Raw genomic sequence first — 19093 nt, forward strand, 5'->3', positions numbered from 1 at the left:
AGCTACTGCTGAAGGGATCTTGCCCCAAGCCAGGCTGGCGGGAAACATTCTCCCATTCTATCTGCACAGGGGCAAGAGCAGAGTTCCAGGGGCAACTTCCAGGGAATCTCTTGGATGCTCTCTCCCAACCCAGAGCATTTGAATTTACCAAGCATTTCATCCTAGAAATGGGGTTAAGCACCCACACAAGCACCCACAGGAGAGGAAACTGAGGCTCTGAGAGGACCACCAGTTGCAGCATCAGAAGCCACACAAGCCCCAGGCTTCCTGCAGCAGGCAGGAGCCAGGGGCCTCAGGACAGAAAGGATTGGATTGTGCGAGGATGAGCTTCCCGGCACTGGAGGAGTCTACATAGAGGCTCTGGAAGCCTTGGGGGCTGGGGCTAGGGGCCAGTCTGCACACAGTGCATGCTTAGACCGGTGAAGTCAATGAGTGGCTATGAAGGGCTGCATCCCGACATTCTCAGCCCCTCAGAACTGTGCAGCTGGACCCAGGTTCCGGCTCAGGGATCCAGGAGACCCAAGCCCTTTCTTTCTGTCAGGGCGTGGGGACCCGAGTGCCCTAAGAGAGGACTCTTAGAAGTAGCGAGAGCCACTAGGGGTTTGAGTTCAGCACTCATGCCCTCTTCTCTGGTCTGCTAAAGTCTGCCATTCCAGCATTAAACCTGTGACTCCAGGCCTTAAGCCTGTTGAAGGTCGAGCCCCGGAAGGATCACACAGAAGCCTGCCACGGGCCGCGGGGCCAGAAACTCCTATCGCCGGTGCGGCGGAGAGCGGCAGGGGGTTCGGAGGCTGGAGGATAGAGGCGCGCACCGGGAGGTCAGCCCACGGTTGGGGGGCAGGACGCGCGCGCACCGGCTCCGCTCAGCCGCGCGGGCCAGCAGGGCCGGCTCGGGGCGGCGCAGGGACGAGGGGCGCGCGGGCACCGGCGGGCGCGTGGCCGCGGCGGGGGCGCGCGGGGGCGGGCCGGCCGGGGAGGGAGGGCGGGGGAGGGCGGCGCCGGCAGATTGGCGGCGGCCGCTATTTGAGCGGCGGTCCCGGGCCGGGTGCTCAGAGCGCTTCGAGTCAGCGCGGCGGAGAGATCGCGGCGCGCGACCCGCAGAGGCGCTGCGGCCCGTGCAGCCCCGGAGGCCCCGCGCGAACAAGGCGGAGGAGGCGGAGAGGCCGGATTGCCGCCCGCGCCCCCCCACCCCGCCGCCGCCGCCCCCCCCTCCCCGCGGCGCCGCATCTTGAATGGAAACATGGCGGTGCCGGCTCGGACCTGCGGCGCCTCTCGGCCCGGCCCGGCGCCGACTGCGCTCCCCTGGCCCGGCCGCGGCCCCCAGCCCGGCCCCGGCGCCCGCCGCCCGCCGTCCCGGCCCCCGCGCCCGCTGTTGCTGCTGTTGCCGCCGCTGCTGCTGCTACCGCTGCTCGCCGCCCCCGGCGCTTCTGCCTACAGCTTCCCCCAGCAGCACACGTAAGTGGCCTCCCCGGCCCGCCACGGGACCCCGGCCGAGCCCTGCGCGCCCCTCCGCCGCCCGGCCCGCGCCGGTCCCTCCCCGCCCTGGGGCGGGGGCGCTGGGTCCGGCTGCCGGCTGCGCCCAGGGGCGACGGCCCCAAGACCAGGGGCGGGTAGCCGCGTCCCGGGGCTTCTGGCTGCGTCGCGAAACTTCCCCGCGGTGCCCCTTATCCCCCCAACCCCCTAACGGGGCAGAGCTAGATCTGCAAGCCTCAGGATGGGGTGGGGGGCTCCGAGTTTGCCAGCTGATTCCCCTGCCGCTGTCCGGGTGAGAGGGGGACCTGAGGTTGGGTGAGGGGGCGGCCAGCGACCCCTGCCCGACAGAGTTGGAGCCGCGCGTCTGCCCCACGTTTCGTCCCCAGTGGGGGTACCCGGCGCTTTTGAGCCAGAGGTGGGGGACACCTCCACACCTGTCTTCATTGGCCTTTTCCTTTGACGGGAGGGACTGGATGCAGAGGAGGCAAGCACCTTCTTGTGACCAGTACCACAGAGGTGGTCAGTGTCCCTTGTTCTTGCCCCCTCACTCCGCCTGAGGGGAGGGTCCCCTGGAGAGCCCAGTTGGAAGGTGAAGGTGCTGGGATGGAGGCAGAAAGTGAATGGCAGGGAGGACCCCTGCGTCCTCTTGCTGCTGCTGCTGCCAACGAGGGAATGGCATCTCGTGGCCCTGCCAGCTTCTGCTGGTTTTCATGGTCCTTTTGAGCCTCCTCTCCCTCCCCAAGAACCCGCAAACTTGGGCATCCTCCTCTGGTGAGCTTAGCCAGATGTGTCTGGGGCTTGGAGTGGGTATTCAGTGCATGTGGTCTTTAGGACAGTGGCTATTTCCGTGGGCACCCTACCCCAGACTTCTGTCAGTGCCCAGACTCCCCTCGCCCCTGTGGCTTTGGGCCGTGGTGACCGCCTTGCTGTCTGTGTCTGTCTCCAGGTCTGTGGAGCTACCTGCCCCTGGAACCCTTCACCAGTAGCCAGGCCTGGGGTTTGGGAAATGAGTAGCTGGGCTGCTAGTGGCCAAGGGGAAGGTTCTGGCCTCAGGAAAGGGGGAGGCTGACTCTGCGTCGTTAGACCATTTCTGCCCAAGGGTAGGAGCCCCTGGTTTTGCCTCAAAACCCGCCGACTCCAGCTTTTAGGTTCTCCCGGATGAGGGAAAAACAAACTCGGGAAAGGCACTGCTCTGAGTGTCTCTTCATCTCGTTGTTTCTTTCCTCACACAGCCTGGCTGTGCTCAGGCGGGTGATCAGTTGGCAAATTACAGGTGCCGCACGGACGTGTCCTCTGTCAACCGTCTGGATGTGTGTGTGTGTGTGTGTGTGTGTGTGTGTGTGTGTGTGTTGGGGGGTGCGCAGGGAGAGGAGAATCATATGGAAGTTCAGGGCTCGTGGGTGCGTTATTGTCTTTCATTTGCTGTGATGAAAATGGACTTCAACCACGATGTTTAAAAAGAGCAAAAGCATTATTTTTTTTGTTGTTCTTTTTTCCTCAAAGCCAAGCCACAATATTTTTTCCCTAGCCATTTCATAGCTACTCAAATGAAGGTTTAAATAGATGTGTCTTTTCACCTCTTCCCACCTCGCCCCCCTCTCCTTGCAAACTGCAGTGGGCCAGATGGCCGTTGGGCCTGCATGGGTCTCCGTTGGAAGGACAGTGTGAGACCCTGACCAGAGTGGACACCTGTCACTCTGTCCCCAGCAAGAAGACGATGAGGCGGGTGTGATGGCAGCGGCACATTTCCAGCTGGACGCTCTTCTCTTGTCGATAGAGTTGGAGCTAATTTGAGGGTTTGGGACATGTCTCGCAGACCGTAATTAGAGAATGAGAGCGGGGGTGGGGTGGGGGTTGTGTGCTCTGAGGGTCCGGGGGGAAGTGACTAATGTGACGACGACACACTGGGTTTACCGTGACAGCCAGCGCCCTTCAGCTGCCCTGGTCCCGCAGATGCGGATGCCCATTGATCCTTGGAAGGAGGAAGGGGAGGGAATCAAGTGAGGGCCCCCACATGATCGTGGCTGGCCGGAGCGGGGGCTTTTGTTGAACTCACATGAAAGGCTGAGGCAGCTGCTGTGGGGCTGCCTTGCGGGTGGACAGCCTCCCGGAACTCTCCTGGGTCAGCGGTCAGGCTAGGACGAGACGTTGATACAGGTGGCTTTCTGAGCCTCAGCATCTTGGCACTGGGGTAATGACTGCTCTGTGGAGAGGGCCCTAGGTGGGAAAATCATTTCCTCCTCCACGTCTGGCAGGGCCACAGGGCCCAGCTCTGTGAGCCACTGGGTTTTAAGCCAGCGTGGGTTTGGGGTCCGGTGGCCATTATTTCTGTAATCGCTGTGGCAGCGTGGCTCTCCGCCCATCAGGCGAAGGGACCGAGGCAACCGCTGGATCAAGGAGGACAGAGGAGTTGCCGCTGGGTTGGGAACAGGGTTTTGGTTTTGGCTGCAGAGGGTGGGGGGGACTCCCTCACCCCACTTGGACCGAGATCAAGGTTTCAAACAAGGAGGAGGCCACAGGAGTGAGGACATGTGTGTGCACGTGTACCCTCATGTGTTTGGGGGTAAAGTTGGGGGAGAAGGAGTCAGAGCACACTGTCCCTTTCACCTGCCTCACCATTTCCAATTCCGCTCCCTCCGGCCGTGGCCATGAATGGCGAATGGCCACCGCTGCCTGCTGAGGGCAACTGCTTTGCCTCTCCCTGCGTCTTTCTCCCGTCTGTCCTCTGGCCCCTCCCCAGCCCCCTTCTTGGGTCCCTCAGCTCCACTCCTTCTCCATTTCCTTGCCCAACCTTCTCATTGCTCTGTGCCCACCCTGCCCACCTATTTTGTGGGACCTCTGTCCCCTGTTCTCTGGCGTCCCTGGCTTTCTCCGATCCCTGCTGTGGGGCCCTGGCTGAGCTGCGCGCCTGGCCGCACCCTCTTAGCCCACTCTGCCCCATGATGGCGCCGGCCAGCACCTCCCTTCCTCTGGCATGCCCGGTGGGGACCAGAGAGCGGCCTGAGGAGCCTGAACCCACCCAGCAGATTAATGACAGCTGGAGTACGTGCTCCTTTTCCTGAGTGCCCACGACAGGGCACGCGTCAGTCTAGCTACGGTTAATGGGGGGTGACGTGTGTCTGTCTGGGCCTCTGAGCCCGCGCCTTCACCTCCCTGTGACTCTCCCTATTAGAGGGAGGCAGCATCACACATCTGGGTCCCCCCATCTCCCCAGTGACCTGCCGCAGCTCTTGCAGGAGGGAGGGGCTGAGGCCTCATAGCCTGCTGCCGCCACCCCTGGCATGCAGAGCTGCCAAGTGCATCTGGGGAGACCCTTGGCTGCCATCCCCCCGGGCCCCACCCATATTGGGCACCTCCTCCGGGCCAGCTATGTCAGAAGAGCCCCTGAGAAGGTGGGGGAACTGTTTTAAGATGAGTCCCCTCATAATCTGTGGGTGAGTCTCACACTAGAGTCTCAGTCACGCTGGTGTCCCCAAGGAGAGACTGACTCACAAGTAGAGTGAGCTCTTCTACTCTCAGGGCCTCCTTTTCCCTCCTGCCAGTGTGCAGGTGGGCAGCACACGGCACCTCAGATGTGTATGGGCGGACCCTGCCGGCTCCCAGGAGGAGGCAGCTTGCGTACATGCCGGGTGTCGGGCGTGTAGGCCCAGCAGGGCTCAAGCACTCGCCTCCAGAGCTGACCCTCTTGTTAGGGTGACCTTGCTTCAGTTTCCCCAACTGAGATCATAGAATCTGCTTAAGAGTCTGGGGGTGAAAATTCCTGCGAGGGGAATGTAGCCTCTAAACATTAGCAGCCAGCCCTAAGGCTGCAGCCTGGCAGGCGCCGACCCGCCAGTCTTTCCACCCTGCTCCTGTGGGCTGAGCGCCTTCCTGTCTCCACTTCGCTGCTGCTGTCCCCTCATCACTGCATGCTTTCCTCAGGGGTTTAAATACCTCTTTCAAGGTCTGACACCCACACCTTCTGGAGACATCTAGATTGTGCCCTTAGCTTAGACTGTACCCACCCACGTGGTATATCTGCTCCTAGAGGACAGACACTGGGCCACCTCCCTCCCTCACTCCCTGAAGCCCAGCTTGACTGTGGTGGGAAACATCACCAGGTTAATGGTGGGCCTCCCCTCAGTGAGCTCAGGCCAGGCCCTTACCCACATCCCTGCCTTGACCTCAGAACCTGTGCTCATGCCCATCCCACAAATGAGGACACTGAGACTCGGAAAGACGAAGGTCCCACCCAAAGCCCCACAACTCCCAGAGGCAGGCCTGGAAGAGGACTAACCTGTTCAATGCTTAGCATCCCTGCCAGGAGCCTGGGCACATCCAGGCAGCGGGCCCAGGAGGTTGGGGGTGGGGACCCAAAACCTGGGGCTTTGGAGGAAAATGAAGAGGCCTAAGACCTGTGAGGCACGCCTAGGTCTTCCAGCTGTAACCTTTCCTGCACTGTCCCTCTGCTCTCCTGGGTCTCAGGCAACCTGGAGGGGGCCGCCTTCCTCGGGCCACGGCTGCCCTGCCAGCCCACATCCACGCCCTTCCACACGTACACAGGTGATCCTGGGGCCCCCAACTCAGGTTTTCCTCTTCTCCAAGGCCTGCCTGGCATGGAGAGGTGGGCAGGAGGGACTCCCGTCTCAAGATACCAAGGTGCCATCTTCCCCTCCAGATTCCAGTATGGTTCCAGAGAGAAAGGGGGTGGGGGTGGTTAATGGAAACCTGAGGCTGGATCCTCCAGTCCCTTGGCAGTTTCATTGGCCCCAAGGGGACTTCAGAGGACTCAGACTGCAGAGACCTTAGTAAGGTGTCCCTGCTATAAGGACAGGTGTGGCCTGGGGGGCTAGGGTACTATGCAAGGGCCAGCTGGAGGTTTGGGAGTCAAAGTAGGTAGGCCTGTGGCATGGGCCTATCTGGCGGGTAGTGTTGTCTGGGGGGTGGGGGCTGGTCTCTTTCTCCTTCCCCTTCCCGTACCCCCGGCCCTGCTGCTGTCCTTGCGGGCTTCTAGATTCAAGATCTGCCTCAGGAGCTAGTGACCTGCGTCTTGAAGTGAGTGAGCTCAGGGCCTCAGGCGGGGGTGGGGGGGGGAGCACCAGGGTCTGGGGTACCGTGAAGGCGAGGGTGGGGGTCTTTCCACTGCTGGCTGCAATTCCTCCAACCAACTGGGGAGCTTCTGTTCATGTCAGGGTGGGTTTGTTGTTTTTTTTTTTTCCTCTGGTGCCTACTGTCTAAACAAGAAGCTACAGAATCAATATTCGTATTCCCAGAGGGAGGTGTATGTGTGGTTTTTGCTTTTTTTCTTTTCCCTTCCTCTCTTGTCCTGTGTAACCTGAAGAGCCTTTTGAGCTGCCTGTGGCTAAGGTTGAGGGTGGGGGGAGTTGGCAGTGCAGGTGACCACCAATGGATTGGGATGCCCCTGGGGGGCTTGCACATTCCCCATGGGGATCTCTTAGAGCTACCCTACAGGAGTCAAGGATGCTGTCATTCAGGCCCACACAGTCTGAGCCCGACTTTATGCAGGCATGACCTGGGGGCTTGGCTCCATCTAGTAATGCCCTGCCATAGGTTTGTTGTCCCTAGGCCTGATCCTGCTCACGGGCCACCTAGTCCTTCTCCCATCTGAGCTGGGCCCCCTCCTTCTGGGGCTGGTCCTCTCCGCAGTGGCTTCTGGCCACTGCTGGCGCTGGTGCCTAAGCTTGTGGGGGATGGGACCCCGCAGACCAGGAGACCCTGTCTAGCGGGGCTTAGGTGAGGGGACTCTTCCCATGGGGAACCTGAGGGGCCTTGCCTTGGGTTAGCCTGGTCCTGGGGACCCTCTGTCAAAGGCAGTTCCAGCCCAATCCTGTCAGCTGGGTAGCTGGCAGAGTGGTGACCTTGGACAAGGCCCCTCCTCCCTGTGGGCCTCAGTTTCCTCTCTTCCAGGCTCTTCTGACTCTGACATTCCAGTAGCCTGAGAAGATGGGTTCAGGGTCATCCCGTTCCTCTTCCCAGCACTCTAGCCGCAGAGTGAGGCCTGACCCCCAGCCCAGCTAGACCCCACCTCCTCCAGTGTGAAGAGCCTGTGCCTCACTTCCTGGCCCCTGGCCACACTTTGGGTGTCTTGAAGCTGCTTCTCAGACTGACCCACTTTGAGCTCTAATCAACCTAATTGTTTAGCAGAGAGGGAGGGGTATGGGAAGTCTTTCCTGCTGATCATTAATGAACTCTTCCCACCTTGGCAATGACTCTGTTAAAGGAAGGGGAAAAGAGTGGTGAGAGGAGGGAGGAGTGGCTCCCTCTGCCTCTCTTCCCGGCCCTCTGTTGACGGCCGGTCCTTGGTTCTCACCTCGATGCCTTCTTTCCCTGCTGGCCACATCTTTCTGAATGAGGACCCTGCTTAGAGCACACCCAGGCTCTGACACACCTCTCACCAGCTGTGTGACCTTGGGAACATCCTTAGCCTCTCTGGACCTTGGGGCCTCCTCTGTAAAATTGGATTCCCTCAAGCGTACTGCCTCACAGGGCAGGGCTATGAAAGGTCCTGAGGGATGGGCCTGGCCCCTGCCCGATAAGGGCATATGGATCCTGACTCAGTCTGTGAGGGGTCTTAGTCCAGCCGGGTCTGCACTCCAAGTGCTGGGCACCTCTCCCATCACCCACAACAGCCGCAGCGTGGCTGGGCCCTACTGGCACCCAAGACTCAGCTGTGGTTCCCACGTTTCTGCTCCTGAGCTTGGCCCTTGCCTTGGCCTGTGTGTGGAAGTATCTGAGTGTGTTCGTGTGTGTGTGTGTGTGTGTGTGTGTGTTTTGTGCTCATGTGTTAGCTGCGTTCATGTGAATGCACACTTGTGTGAATGTCCATGTGCATACGAAGATGAGCTTGTGTGGGGGTGTATGCACATGTGCCCCTGTGTGCGCCTGCTTGTGCATTATTTGTGCACATGCGTGTGGGGGTGTGTGTGTGCACGTGCTCACATACACACATAGGGTTAGGTGCATGTGCACATGAGTGCGGATGTGGGTGTGGACTTGTGTATGCATGCACATCCGTGTGTGCAGGCAGATGCGGGGTTTATCTCTCTGTCCCCAGAATGTGCTCTTGGTGCCCACCTCCTGCACCTGCCTTTGAAGTTAATGCCAGAGCTCAGCTGGGCAAATGCTGGCAGTGGGGACTGAAGAAGCCGGGTTGTTAGGACCAGTGTTTTGCAAACTTTTATGTCAGGAACAGCCCGAGTTAAGGCTGATCTGGGAAGTTTGATCATCTACCAACTGGCTCGATGACAGTCTGTGAAGGAAACATACAGGCTGCATCCTTGTAATTCAAATTTTTGCAAATTGAATGATAATTTAGATACACTGGAGGACTTGGGACTCAGAGAAGTTTCGTGAGCCTTTTATAAAGTGAAGCATCTTTGCAAGAAGCCCTTCCCTTGGGAATCTGAGGGGGTGAGCATGGAGTTCAGGGTACAGGGAGAGTGGAAACCCTTGCTGCGTGACCTGGCATTTTTCCCCCTCTTGGAGTGGGTGCATCTCATTTGCACACCAAGGCAGGGAGACTGGCATCCCTTGAAGCATGTGCTGTAGGTTTGGGCTTCTCCCCCCCAAGGAAGATATTTGTGCAGTCAGTTACAGGCACGATTTGGGGTACAAGAGCTTGATGATCCCCACACAGTCCTCTATTTAGGGCACCTCCCACGAAGTCTCTTCCTTTCAAGGATGAATTTTTGTCTACTGGGTCTTCATAAACACACAGTCTGGGTGCCAGCCCTCTGGGCTGTTGTGCACCCAGCTGAGCTCTGGCCCTGATCTGGTGGGGTGTGGCAGCTGAGAACTGTAAGTTTTGTTCCCCTGGCATTCTCAGGGCCCGTGCGTTATCTGTGCTGGGGTGCCCTAGTGTCCTCCACATTTTGGGAGGGGGCTTCTGCAAAGAGCAGAGGTGGCTGAGAAGGGCCCTGGAGGCTGCAAGACTAGTGAGGGTTCCTGGGGGCAGGGTGCCTGGGCGGGACCATCTCCTTGGGCAGTATGGGCCTTGCGTGGTTGCCTGTCTTGGCAAGGACGTATCCCAACCACAGAAGCCCCTGGGGACCCAGATACTGCCATTGTAAGACAAGGAAACTGATGTCTGAGGTGGCAGAGAGGAGCCCTCAGGCCCCACATGTCTTCTGGAGGACAGGGCCCCCGTCCCCAGTGCTCAATACAGGTAGCTCAAAGAATGACCCTAGCTTAGCTGTCCTTGCACTATGACATGCAACTGGTTCTTGTAATAAAAACATCCCTGGAGGGGCGCCCAGGTGGCTCAGTCAGTTAAGCATCCAACTCTTTTTTTTTTTTTTTTAAGATTTTATTTATTTCTTTAACAGAGAGACAGTGAGAGAGGAAACACAAGCAGGGGGAGTGGGAGAGGGAGAAGCAGGCTGATCAGGGAGCCTGACGCGGGGCTCGATCCCAGGCACCCCAAGCATCCAACTCTCGATTTTGGCTCAGGTCATGGTCTCAGGGCCATGAGATGGAGCCCTGAGTCAGGCTCCACACTGGACATGGAGACTGCGTAAGATTCTTTATCTTCCTGTGCCCTCTTACCCCCGGTTCTCTCTCTCCCTGTCCAAAAAATAAGAAAACAAAACCCCTGACATGGGATGCAGGAGCAATTTGAGGCCTCCTTTGGCAAGTCCTGTAGAGCAAGGTGCCTGGGTGGCTGGAGGCCCCGGCTCCCGGTCTCCCTCTAGGACAGACGAGGGGGCCTCCCTGCCAGTTTAGAGTCAGCAAGGCTTCCAGGGTACCCTCAGAAGGGACCGCTTTGTCCCCAGGCAGGCAAGGATGGCCTGAAGTGTTCCTGCAATGGGTAGAGGCTGCTGCTTGACTCTGAGCTTCCAGCCTGACGTGGCATTTTAGCAGTGATAACTTCTCTCTGCAGCCCCGTGTTCTTTGCCTGCCGGCGCCGCCTAAAATGCTGCATTTGAAGCCTTAAAGGTCAGGCCTGGTGCCGCTACCAGTTCCAACAAACAAAAACAAAACAACCCACCTCAGCCCTGCTCGGAGCTTCATTTATTAGAAAAGAGAAACAAGCTGACGAAACCAGCTTCGGTGATGAGGTTGTCACAGACGGACATTGCTCGTTTCCCCTGTGAGCTGAGGTGAGGGTGGGTTTGGAGAGAACCTGAAGTCTTCCCTTCTTTCCCTGGACCCCCTAGGCACACTGCAGTGTCTCCTGCTGAGGGGTAGCGATGACCTTGCACCCCGGAAGCCTACCAGGGGCACAGCCCCACCTCCCAGGCTAGAACTGGAGGCCCTCCTGGGCTGGCTCCAGGCTCTGGCCACTAGCCCTGTGACCCTCCAGGCTCCAGCCAGGCCCAGCCACTTGCAGTTCCTAGTAGGAGCACTGGCCTTTGTACCTTTTAGCCTTTGCTCATCCTATCCCTCTCTGTCAGGCTGGCCTGCTTAGCCCAAGTTCCAAGGCAAAGAGCCCTTCTAACCAATGCCCTCCTCTGGCTCCCTACCCCCATGGGCCTTTCTGACAACCCTATGCCCCAGTGCACAGGGGCTTCCAGGAGTAGGCATTGAGCTGACGACTACCCCTACAAAAGGCGAGTCTGAAGAGTATATTTGGCTGCAAGGAAAAGAGGCAGTTTTTGCATATACCATGGCAAGCACAGCATGAAGATTTTTTCATCATGGTTAGTTCCTTTATCCTATGACAGGGAGCCCAGAGCTGGGTGAGTGGAGGCTGTCATTGAGAACCAAGTCCACACCTGCACTCTGCCTGTCTGGCCTCACTTTTAGTGGGGCTGTCTGTTCTTGGCTGACTCCCCTTATGGCAACATAATGGCTGCCATAGCTCCGGGCATCACAGGTACCAGACAACAGGAGTAAAGGGGATACTGGGTTCCTCTTAAGAGGTTGGGAAACCTGACTCAGAAGCCCCTAGCCAACTTCCCCTAGTACCTTATTGGTTAGCAGTGGGTCACATGTCCACTGTCAACCAATCACTGGCGATAGGGAAAGTGCTTTGTGATTGGCTCTGGCTAATCAGGATTTACCCTTGAGCAAAGGATAGGGTCACCTTGAGGCTGGAGGCAGGAGAGATTCTTATAGACTTGGGTTTTGTTAGCAAGAAGCAGAGAGTAATAGAAAATAGGAAGGCAATTTTTGCTGCAGGGTGAGGCCAGAGGACTAAACATGGGGTAGGGGTGAGGAAGAAGGTGGGAGGGGAAGGGAAGAAGGAGGGTATCCATGCTAAAGGAAGCATTTGTTAGAGACTTGGTTATTTTAAATACATCATTTAACTACATCACTATGAGCTGGGCCCTGGGTGATGTATTTCACGTATCCTATAGAGTGAGATCAGTCCATTTTTATTCCCATTTCATAGACAAGAAGAATTGAGGTTCAGCAGGGCTGAGTGATGCTGAAATCACCCAGATAGTGGTGGAAGCAGCATTCATACCCCAGTACTCAGGTCTGAGCACCCAGCCACAGCATCATGTGGCCCTTCTACAGCCCACCTCCTTCAGGCAGTCCCCTGACCACAAGACCCTCGAGGTGCCCCCACATTCCTGTGCCCTTCCATCACAGCTGTTCCTCCTTAAGCACTGCCTCTTTTATCAGGCTGAGTTCCTTGGAGCACGGTTTCACAGGGTGCTGGGGCGCCTCCTGGGTCCTTGGAGCCGGTGAGCAAACTGAGAAGATGCAGACAGAGGCCACGTCCTACTGCTGCAGAGCTGAGGAAGTGACCCATGGACATGGCCAAGGGGAGGGCCTGAACTTGGCTGGGTGCTGCCTGTGAGACTTGGTTCTAGTCTTGGGTGGGGGCAGCTGCAGCATGGGTGTACTTGTGTGTCTGCTTACTACAGAGAGCACTGGTGTGTCACTGGTTGGCTCCTCTGATAGATATGACAAGATCCATGCTCCATCGAGGCCGCATTCTCATGACCTTGCCCTGGCCCTTCCTGTTATTCTCTGACCTCTGTTCTCTGCACCGATCGTGGGTCCAGGTTGGCCGCAATGTCCAGTGGTTAGTCAACCAAGGGCACAGGTCTTAGGAGAAGCCCTGAGCTCTGTCTCACCCCTAGGTCGGGTGCCCATCTGGCTGCTGTTCCCCGCCTGTCACATGAGGGATGGGGGCTCTCTGGAGCTGGACTTTACTGGCACAGCTATGAGTCCTCCAGACCAAGACGGGCCTTCTCTGATCTGAATCTCCTTCTGAGGCCTTCTCCCATTAGCTGGTGGAAGCTGAGGGTACTGTGGCCACCTGTGCATACACAGAGTGGGGGAGCAGGGAAGTCTAGATTCACTCCCCATTCTCCCACCACTCCACTCCACCCTCCATCTTCCAACCAGCTCCACTTCCCACCCCCACCCCTAGCGGTGCCTAGATTTACCCGTGGGAGACTCAGAGGGAGGGAGGCAGACAGGCAGCAAGGTCAAGTATTTAAACCAGACCTTGGCTGCTTCAGTCCCCAGATATCTCAGGGACTTGTGGTGTAGGGACTGGGCCTCCCCTTGCCCTTCCTCCCTCTGCCAGTGTCCTACCCCACCGTAGCCTTCTTGGCCTGTGTCCAGCTCACTGTGGGAATCTGGGTAAGCCACCTGCCCTCCTCCTCTGAGCCTCAGTATCCTCATCATTCCCAGGACCCTCCAGATTGATGGATCCTTCTTCAGCTGAGGACGATGCTCTCCTGCTACTCCATCTGTGTAGCTCTCATCTCTGTCTTACCCTGTAAGCTGGTGCTATGGCCCACAGACAAGGGGCTGCTTCTGATGGGCCCAGGAGTGGATCTCTGCCCTCGGGACTGAATACCCATGAGGACAGTGCTCCTCGTTTTCCGCAGGGGCTTAACAAGCACCTACTATGTATTAAGTGCAGACTAAGCCAGGGAGTGGTTGCAAAGGGCCTTGCCAGCTCCAGGCAGGATCTACCTGTGGTCCAGCTGACCTCTGTGTGTCCCAGAGTGATTGACTGGGAGTTACTGTTTCCTGAAGCCTCCTCTGACTTCTCCACGTGGGTTAGAGGCTTCCTGGGCTGCCCGAAGGCTCCCTCATTCTTATCTCGCTGTAGACCTTGCTGTCTGCTCTTCAAGGCTGTGGCCTGTGAGAGACAACAGCAGGGGCCACCTGTCCTTGGCTGGAGCTCCAATCTCACACATACCAAGTGCTCAGTAAATGTTCACTGAAAAGAGTCTGCACAGGTGTCTGAAGGCCGAGCTGGTTGTCTTTGGAAGCAAGAGTAACTTTTACATGGTCTGGGACGGGGCCGCCATATGGGCCTGGTTTTGCTGGTGGCATAAGGCAAAGGCCATTCCACACGCTCTCTTGTGGCTTTAACAGGGAATTGCCCCATCGCAGGGGCTGACTCCAAGGTCTCCCCTTAGGGGAGAGGGGGCCATGGGGTCCAGGAACCCACAGGACTATGTTATTTAATTGGGTTGGGGCAGGGCCTAGGGATCAATATCTTCCAGAGCCACCCAGGTGAGCGAAGGTAGAGAAATGTGGAATTAGGAAAGTAAATACAGGAACCCCCTTTGCCCCCGTCTAGCAAGGGGGGCTGAGGCTTCAAGGCAGGGGAGGTGGGGGCTGACATACTGGTTCTGGGGAGTCTCTGGTTGTGGTCCCTGTGGAAGCCAGCTGTTCCCAGATGCCTGTGCACATGGCCAGTGGCCAGAGTCTGTGGCCTGTCCTAGGGAGATCAACCAGGCCCCCTCAGCCGGCCTGACAGTGCCTCTGCTGACACTTGATCTCGCCCCGTCTGCCCCACTGACCATGCCACAGCCTGCCCATGTCCCAGGACCTGCCTCCTGGCTCCTGACTGCCCCTTTCTTCTCAGCTATGTGCTGAGCCTACTCTCTGGGAGCTCACCTTCTGTGGGGGAGACCGCCAGGAAAGAAGAAATGGAAGCAAGGCTGAATAAATAATAACTATGCCTGGCTGGTGCTCCAAGAGGCATTCAAGAGGCATCCAAGAGACACTGACTCTGGTAGTGGAGGGGGGAGGGGGCGCAGGGCTTGTCCTCTACATGGAATCCTGACAGGCCTTCTTGGGGTCCCTGCCATTCCCAGTCAGGGCTGTAGAGGCCTGGGGAAACCACTCAGACCCACTTTCCTCTGAGACAAGGCTACTGATGGGGGGACAAAGACAAGGGGTTTGGGGGGGGGCTTGCCCCTTCGGACCCAGTGTCCAAAGCTTCAGACGGGCTCCATCCTCGCCCTGCTGACACATTCCTGCTGCGCCCCTGGACAGTGCCGCGTAACACCCAGGACACTGTAGGCTATGCATAGCTCATGACTGGGGCCCTGGCACAGAGCAGCTGGTGAGGGGTGGCAGGGAACAATCCCAGAGGCTGTTAAGCGGGGTGATTTACATGGTTCCCGAGCCTGCGCTGGGGGAAATAAATTTCACAGGTGATTTCCAGATTGGTGGCGTATGGAGGCCATTACTCAAACATGGAGAAGGGTGGGGACTCCCTGGGGCTTCCAGAGGGACCCAGAGCCATGGGCTCTGCTGGCCTTGCTGTGCCTGCCTGCTGCCTTCTAGAAAACCTGGTCCAGGGCATGGAGATTGAGGAGGGGAGGAGCTGTGGGTCATAAACAGAGTCCCATACATGGCCTTGTTTGAGTCAGATTGTGCCTCAGTTTCCTAATCTTTAAAATGGGATCATATTTCCTATATTTTGTAGTGTGAGGTTGGAGCCTCTGGTCTTGTTGCCAAACATTTTGAGCACCAGCTATGTGCCTCTCCCTGGACTCAAGAGAGGGTGTTTTGTTTTGTTTTGTTTTGTTTTAAAGATTTTATTTATTTATTTGACAGACAGAGATCACAAGTAGGCAGAGAGGCAGCAGAGAGCGAGGAGGAAGCAGGCTCCCCGCTGAGCAGGGAGCCCGATGCGGGGCTTGATCCCAGGACCCTAGGATCATGACCTGAGCCGAAGGCAGAGGCTTAACCCACTGAGCCACCCAGGCGCCCCAAGAGAGGGTGTTTTAATAACAACATCTGTGTCAGAAATATTAGGAAAATTGTGAGCGCTTTGCACTTGTGGGCACCTCTGGCTGGAGTGACAGCAGGATGGTTTTACTGCTGGAGCCCCATCTGGCCCGTGCAGACAGTAATACTGTCCTCAACCTCTGATGTGCAATGGGCTGAGGCTCAGGGGGGATCGGGGGTGCGGGGGTCCAGGTCACAAGGTACAAAGCATGGGGCAGTGTTGGGAGGCTCAGGGCAGGAGGCCCTGCACCATGTCCGGGTTGTAATGGTGACCGGGTAGTCCTGAGTGAATGAGTGAATGGAATTTGTTCCTGGGAGACTGAGCACTTCCCCACCAGTCTGTCCCCCTTTCTCCCCTGTCCAGAGGGCCTTCCCTGGGTGCTTCCACACCCATGCAGCCCAGAGCCCACCTTTCCCAGAGGGAGAGCTCACAGAGGGTGGTGGCCGAGTGTTCAGCAACCCCCCCCTGCAGGGCAAGTAGTAGGTAACCTTGTGTGAAACAAAATGTACACAGTTGACCGGCAGCCACTCTGAGCCCTTCTTTTCTCATCCGAGAAGCTGGGAGAGGCAGCCCGCCCCTTTCTCATAGACTGGCCCTGGGTGCCTGTGAAACATAGGGCAGATACCCTGGCAGGGGTGGCCCGCAAGTCAGCACAAGGGGACACAAGGGCCTGCTCTGCTCACCTCCCCGCTGTCGGGAGCCCACCACCCTGCCCCCTTCAGCATGTGGCAGTGCTCCCCTGTGTACTTGAGGTTGGAGTTCTGTGGAACTCTGTGTGGGAGAGCAGCCTACCGTGATGCCCATGGTGGGTCTGCATGTTCACAGCACATCACCGTGGGCTGGGCTCACCTTGCTGCTGGCCCTGGCATGTGCTGCCCCCTCTGTCTGGAGCACCCTCGAGCTCTGCAGCACTCCCTTCACCTGGCCAGCCCCTGAGGGTGGGTCAGGCCCCTTGGCCTGCATGCCACCCCTCAAGGCTCACTAGACCCCCTTCTCTTTGCTCATCGGGTCTGAATCAGAGCAGACGTCTGTTCTGCCTGGATTCCAAGCTCTGAAGAGCAGGCTGGCGCCTGCCCTGACCACCATTGTATCTCTTCCAGGTGCCCCGCCTGCAGTCTGGCCCAGTAATCATGTGAATGAATGAATGAATGAACCAACGAACGAATGAATAGTGAGCAAGCCAGTGGGGAATTTGCAGAAGGTGGGAGACATCGGCCCAGTATTGTTATCCAGGACAAGCCCTGCGGGCTTTGTTCTTCCAAGGCCAGCCCCAATGACGATTCAGGCTCACCTGGCGGAGTGGCTCCTCTCAGCCTGGCTGCCTCACTAGGGCTCCTTGGAAGGAGGCGCTGCTGCTGAGCTGGCCTCTGAGTCCCCCTCCTTGCGGGAGTCAGCCTTGGATCCCCCACAGCACAGCCCACGGAGGGGATTTGCATTGCTAAAAGATTCACCACAGAGCACCTGAGAGTAACCAGCCCAAAGCGTCAAGGCGGGTTGAGCACTCCCATTCGATTTACATGAAGCTTCGAGGCTCTGAGAAGCCAGGCTATGAGAAGCCAGGCATCAGTGAGAAGCAAATCCCAGAGGATGTGGGCATACCCCCCCCACCAACTTAGTCCAGGCTTCCCAAGGTGGGAAGGGCTTGGGCTCCTCAGTGCCGAAACAACATGCCTGCAGTAGGGTAGCTCTGGTGGGGTATAAGGAAGAACTTCCCAATTACACCCAGCTCTGGCTTGCTTGGGGAGGCAGCAGGGGCCCGGATGTAAGGATGGGCCCCTTCTCAGAGCTGAAAACAGTCATAAATGGGGGCTGGCCCTTATCCTCACCCTATTTCCTACTTTAGATCTTGGCCATTAGCATTCACCTTGCAATTAGGGAGGCGCTAGACTAAGACAGGGCCTGGGCCTTGGAGCCATACTTTGCTGGGTTCAAATTCTGGTTCAGCACGGACTGGCTTTGTGGCTTTGGGTGTGTTGCTTTACCCACTGAGCTTCAGAGTCCTCATCCATGAAACAGGCCTGTATTGGTCCTCACCTAGCCAAGGGTGCTGTGTGACGTCAGCGGGAATTGCGCACAGAGCACCCAGCATCCTTGGTCCTTGGTCCTTTCCTTGGTGCTCTGCCACCTGTGGAAGTTGGAAGCCCTTTCCCAGCCCTGCTCTGCAGCCTTTTTCCCACTGCTAAGGTAGGTGAACAGGGTAGGGGCCAGTCTGGTGAGGGGGAGATGTTTAATTAAATCTATCCGTAGGCACTTCCAGAAGACTCTTCTTTGTCAAACTGCAAGCTAAGTTCTGCAGGGAACTTGGTGATGGGACCAGGCTATAGTACCAAATTAAGACAAGGGTCCATAAGGTAGGGTAAGGACTATGGATTTGAAAGGAGGTAGGGGAAATCCAGGAAGACTTCCTGGTGGAAGTCACTTGGTAGAGGTGTGTCAAGGCCAGAGAACAAAGCTGGCCCTGATAGGTTGGGTTCTGGTCTTTGCTCCACCTCTTCTCTGTACCTGGGTGTGCTCCGGGGGCCTGCCAACTTCCATGGGGGGATCTTTGCCCTGAGGAGGAACTGAGGACCCCGAGCGGGGGGCGCTCTCTGTTTTCCTCAAGGCAGGAGGCCATGTCGAGGATGCACACAGAGGACGGCTATTTGTGGCTCAGTGAGGATTTGACTCATGCTGGGGGGCGGGGAGGATGTGCAGGAGGGGAGATAGGGACATGTGAATCACAGAATCAGACTGAAGTAGTCGGTGACACATGGAGAGAGCCTCTTTTGCCGCCTCTAGTCAGGCTGCAGCTACTGCTCTAGGGCGGGGACCAGCAGCTGGGGCTCCTGGATCCCTCAGTGACTCACCTGGTGACCTCTACCGGTGCATCAGCCCTTCTGTGCACTTCCCGAGACCAGGCTTGGGCATGGCTCCCCCACCAGAGCACGGGGCCAGGCACAGGGGCTCTGTCAATATACCCATCTCCTAAGGGTCAGCTTCGCTAAACCTCAGTTTACCCATTTGCTACATGGGCCTGGGTAGGGGTTACCTTCCCATTGTGCCCAATTTCCTGGGAATTATCCTGGGATGAGAAGCAGGTGCTACAACCCAAAAATGGCCATGATCTGTACCAGTAACTAGGGCAGGTGGCTCCTGGCCTGGGGAGCAGACGGCGGATCCTGGGCAGAGTGGCTGGCAGATACCCCATGTCCTTGGCCTGGACCCTTTGCTTTGTTCTGGGGAGGCCTCAGCTGGTTCATGAACTCCTCTTCCTCCTTGCTTCGTCCCAGCTCTAGTCTGTCGGGAAATGCACAAATGATGACATCTGGGTGTTTCTACCTTTTGGAGATCCATGATGCTGTCCCCCAGGGGAACAAAGGTGGTTGATCCTGCCGCCACAGCAGTCTGAACACCACAACTCCATCTGTCCATAGATGAGAAACTGAGGCACAGAGACAGGAGTGGGTGAGCCTGCACAAAGCCATGGACTCAGGCCCCAGGAACCAGAATTCAAGTGTGCAGGAGAAGGCAGCATGGGGCAGAGTGGGTGGAGGTGCTGGGCGCCCCCAGATGGCACAGGGAGATGGAGCTACACGGAAGACAGCCCAGGTCTGGGTTATGCCTTCTCCACACTTTCTTCTTGCTTCCTGGAAAAATTGGCTGCTCCAGCACCCAGCCCTTCTGGGAGAGCCATGAATTATG

The 19093-nt window shown here is 57.5% G+C and overlaps 1 protein-coding gene across 8 annotated transcripts in view; it reads left to right on the forward strand.

The window, feature by feature from the left end:
* Window positions 1-1019: 1019 nt before the first annotated feature.
* Window positions 1020-19093, forward strand: part of CACNA2D2 (calcium voltage-gated channel auxiliary subunit alpha2delta 2) — a 138058-nt gene continuing 119984 nt past the window's right edge. For 5 of the 8 annotated variants that reach the window (XM_047693329.1, XM_047693340.1, XM_047693358.1 and 2 more), the window contains exon 1: window positions 1021-1455. In XM_047693329.1, the coding sequence (XP_047549285.1) occupies window positions 1241-1455 (215 nt within the window). In that variant the 5' untranslated portion in view covers window positions 1021-1240. Of the gene's footprint in view, window positions 1456-19093 lie in introns of all 8 variants that reach the window. The other 3 variants (XM_047693305.1, XM_047693321.1, XM_047693312.1) reach the window with 1 other exon arrangement.

This window comes from Lutra lutra, chromosome 1 (assembly GCF_902655055.1).
Source record: "Lutra lutra chromosome 1, mLutLut1.2, whole genome shotgun sequence".
NCBI lineage: Eukaryota > Metazoa > Chordata > Mammalia > Carnivora > Mustelidae > Lutra > Lutra lutra.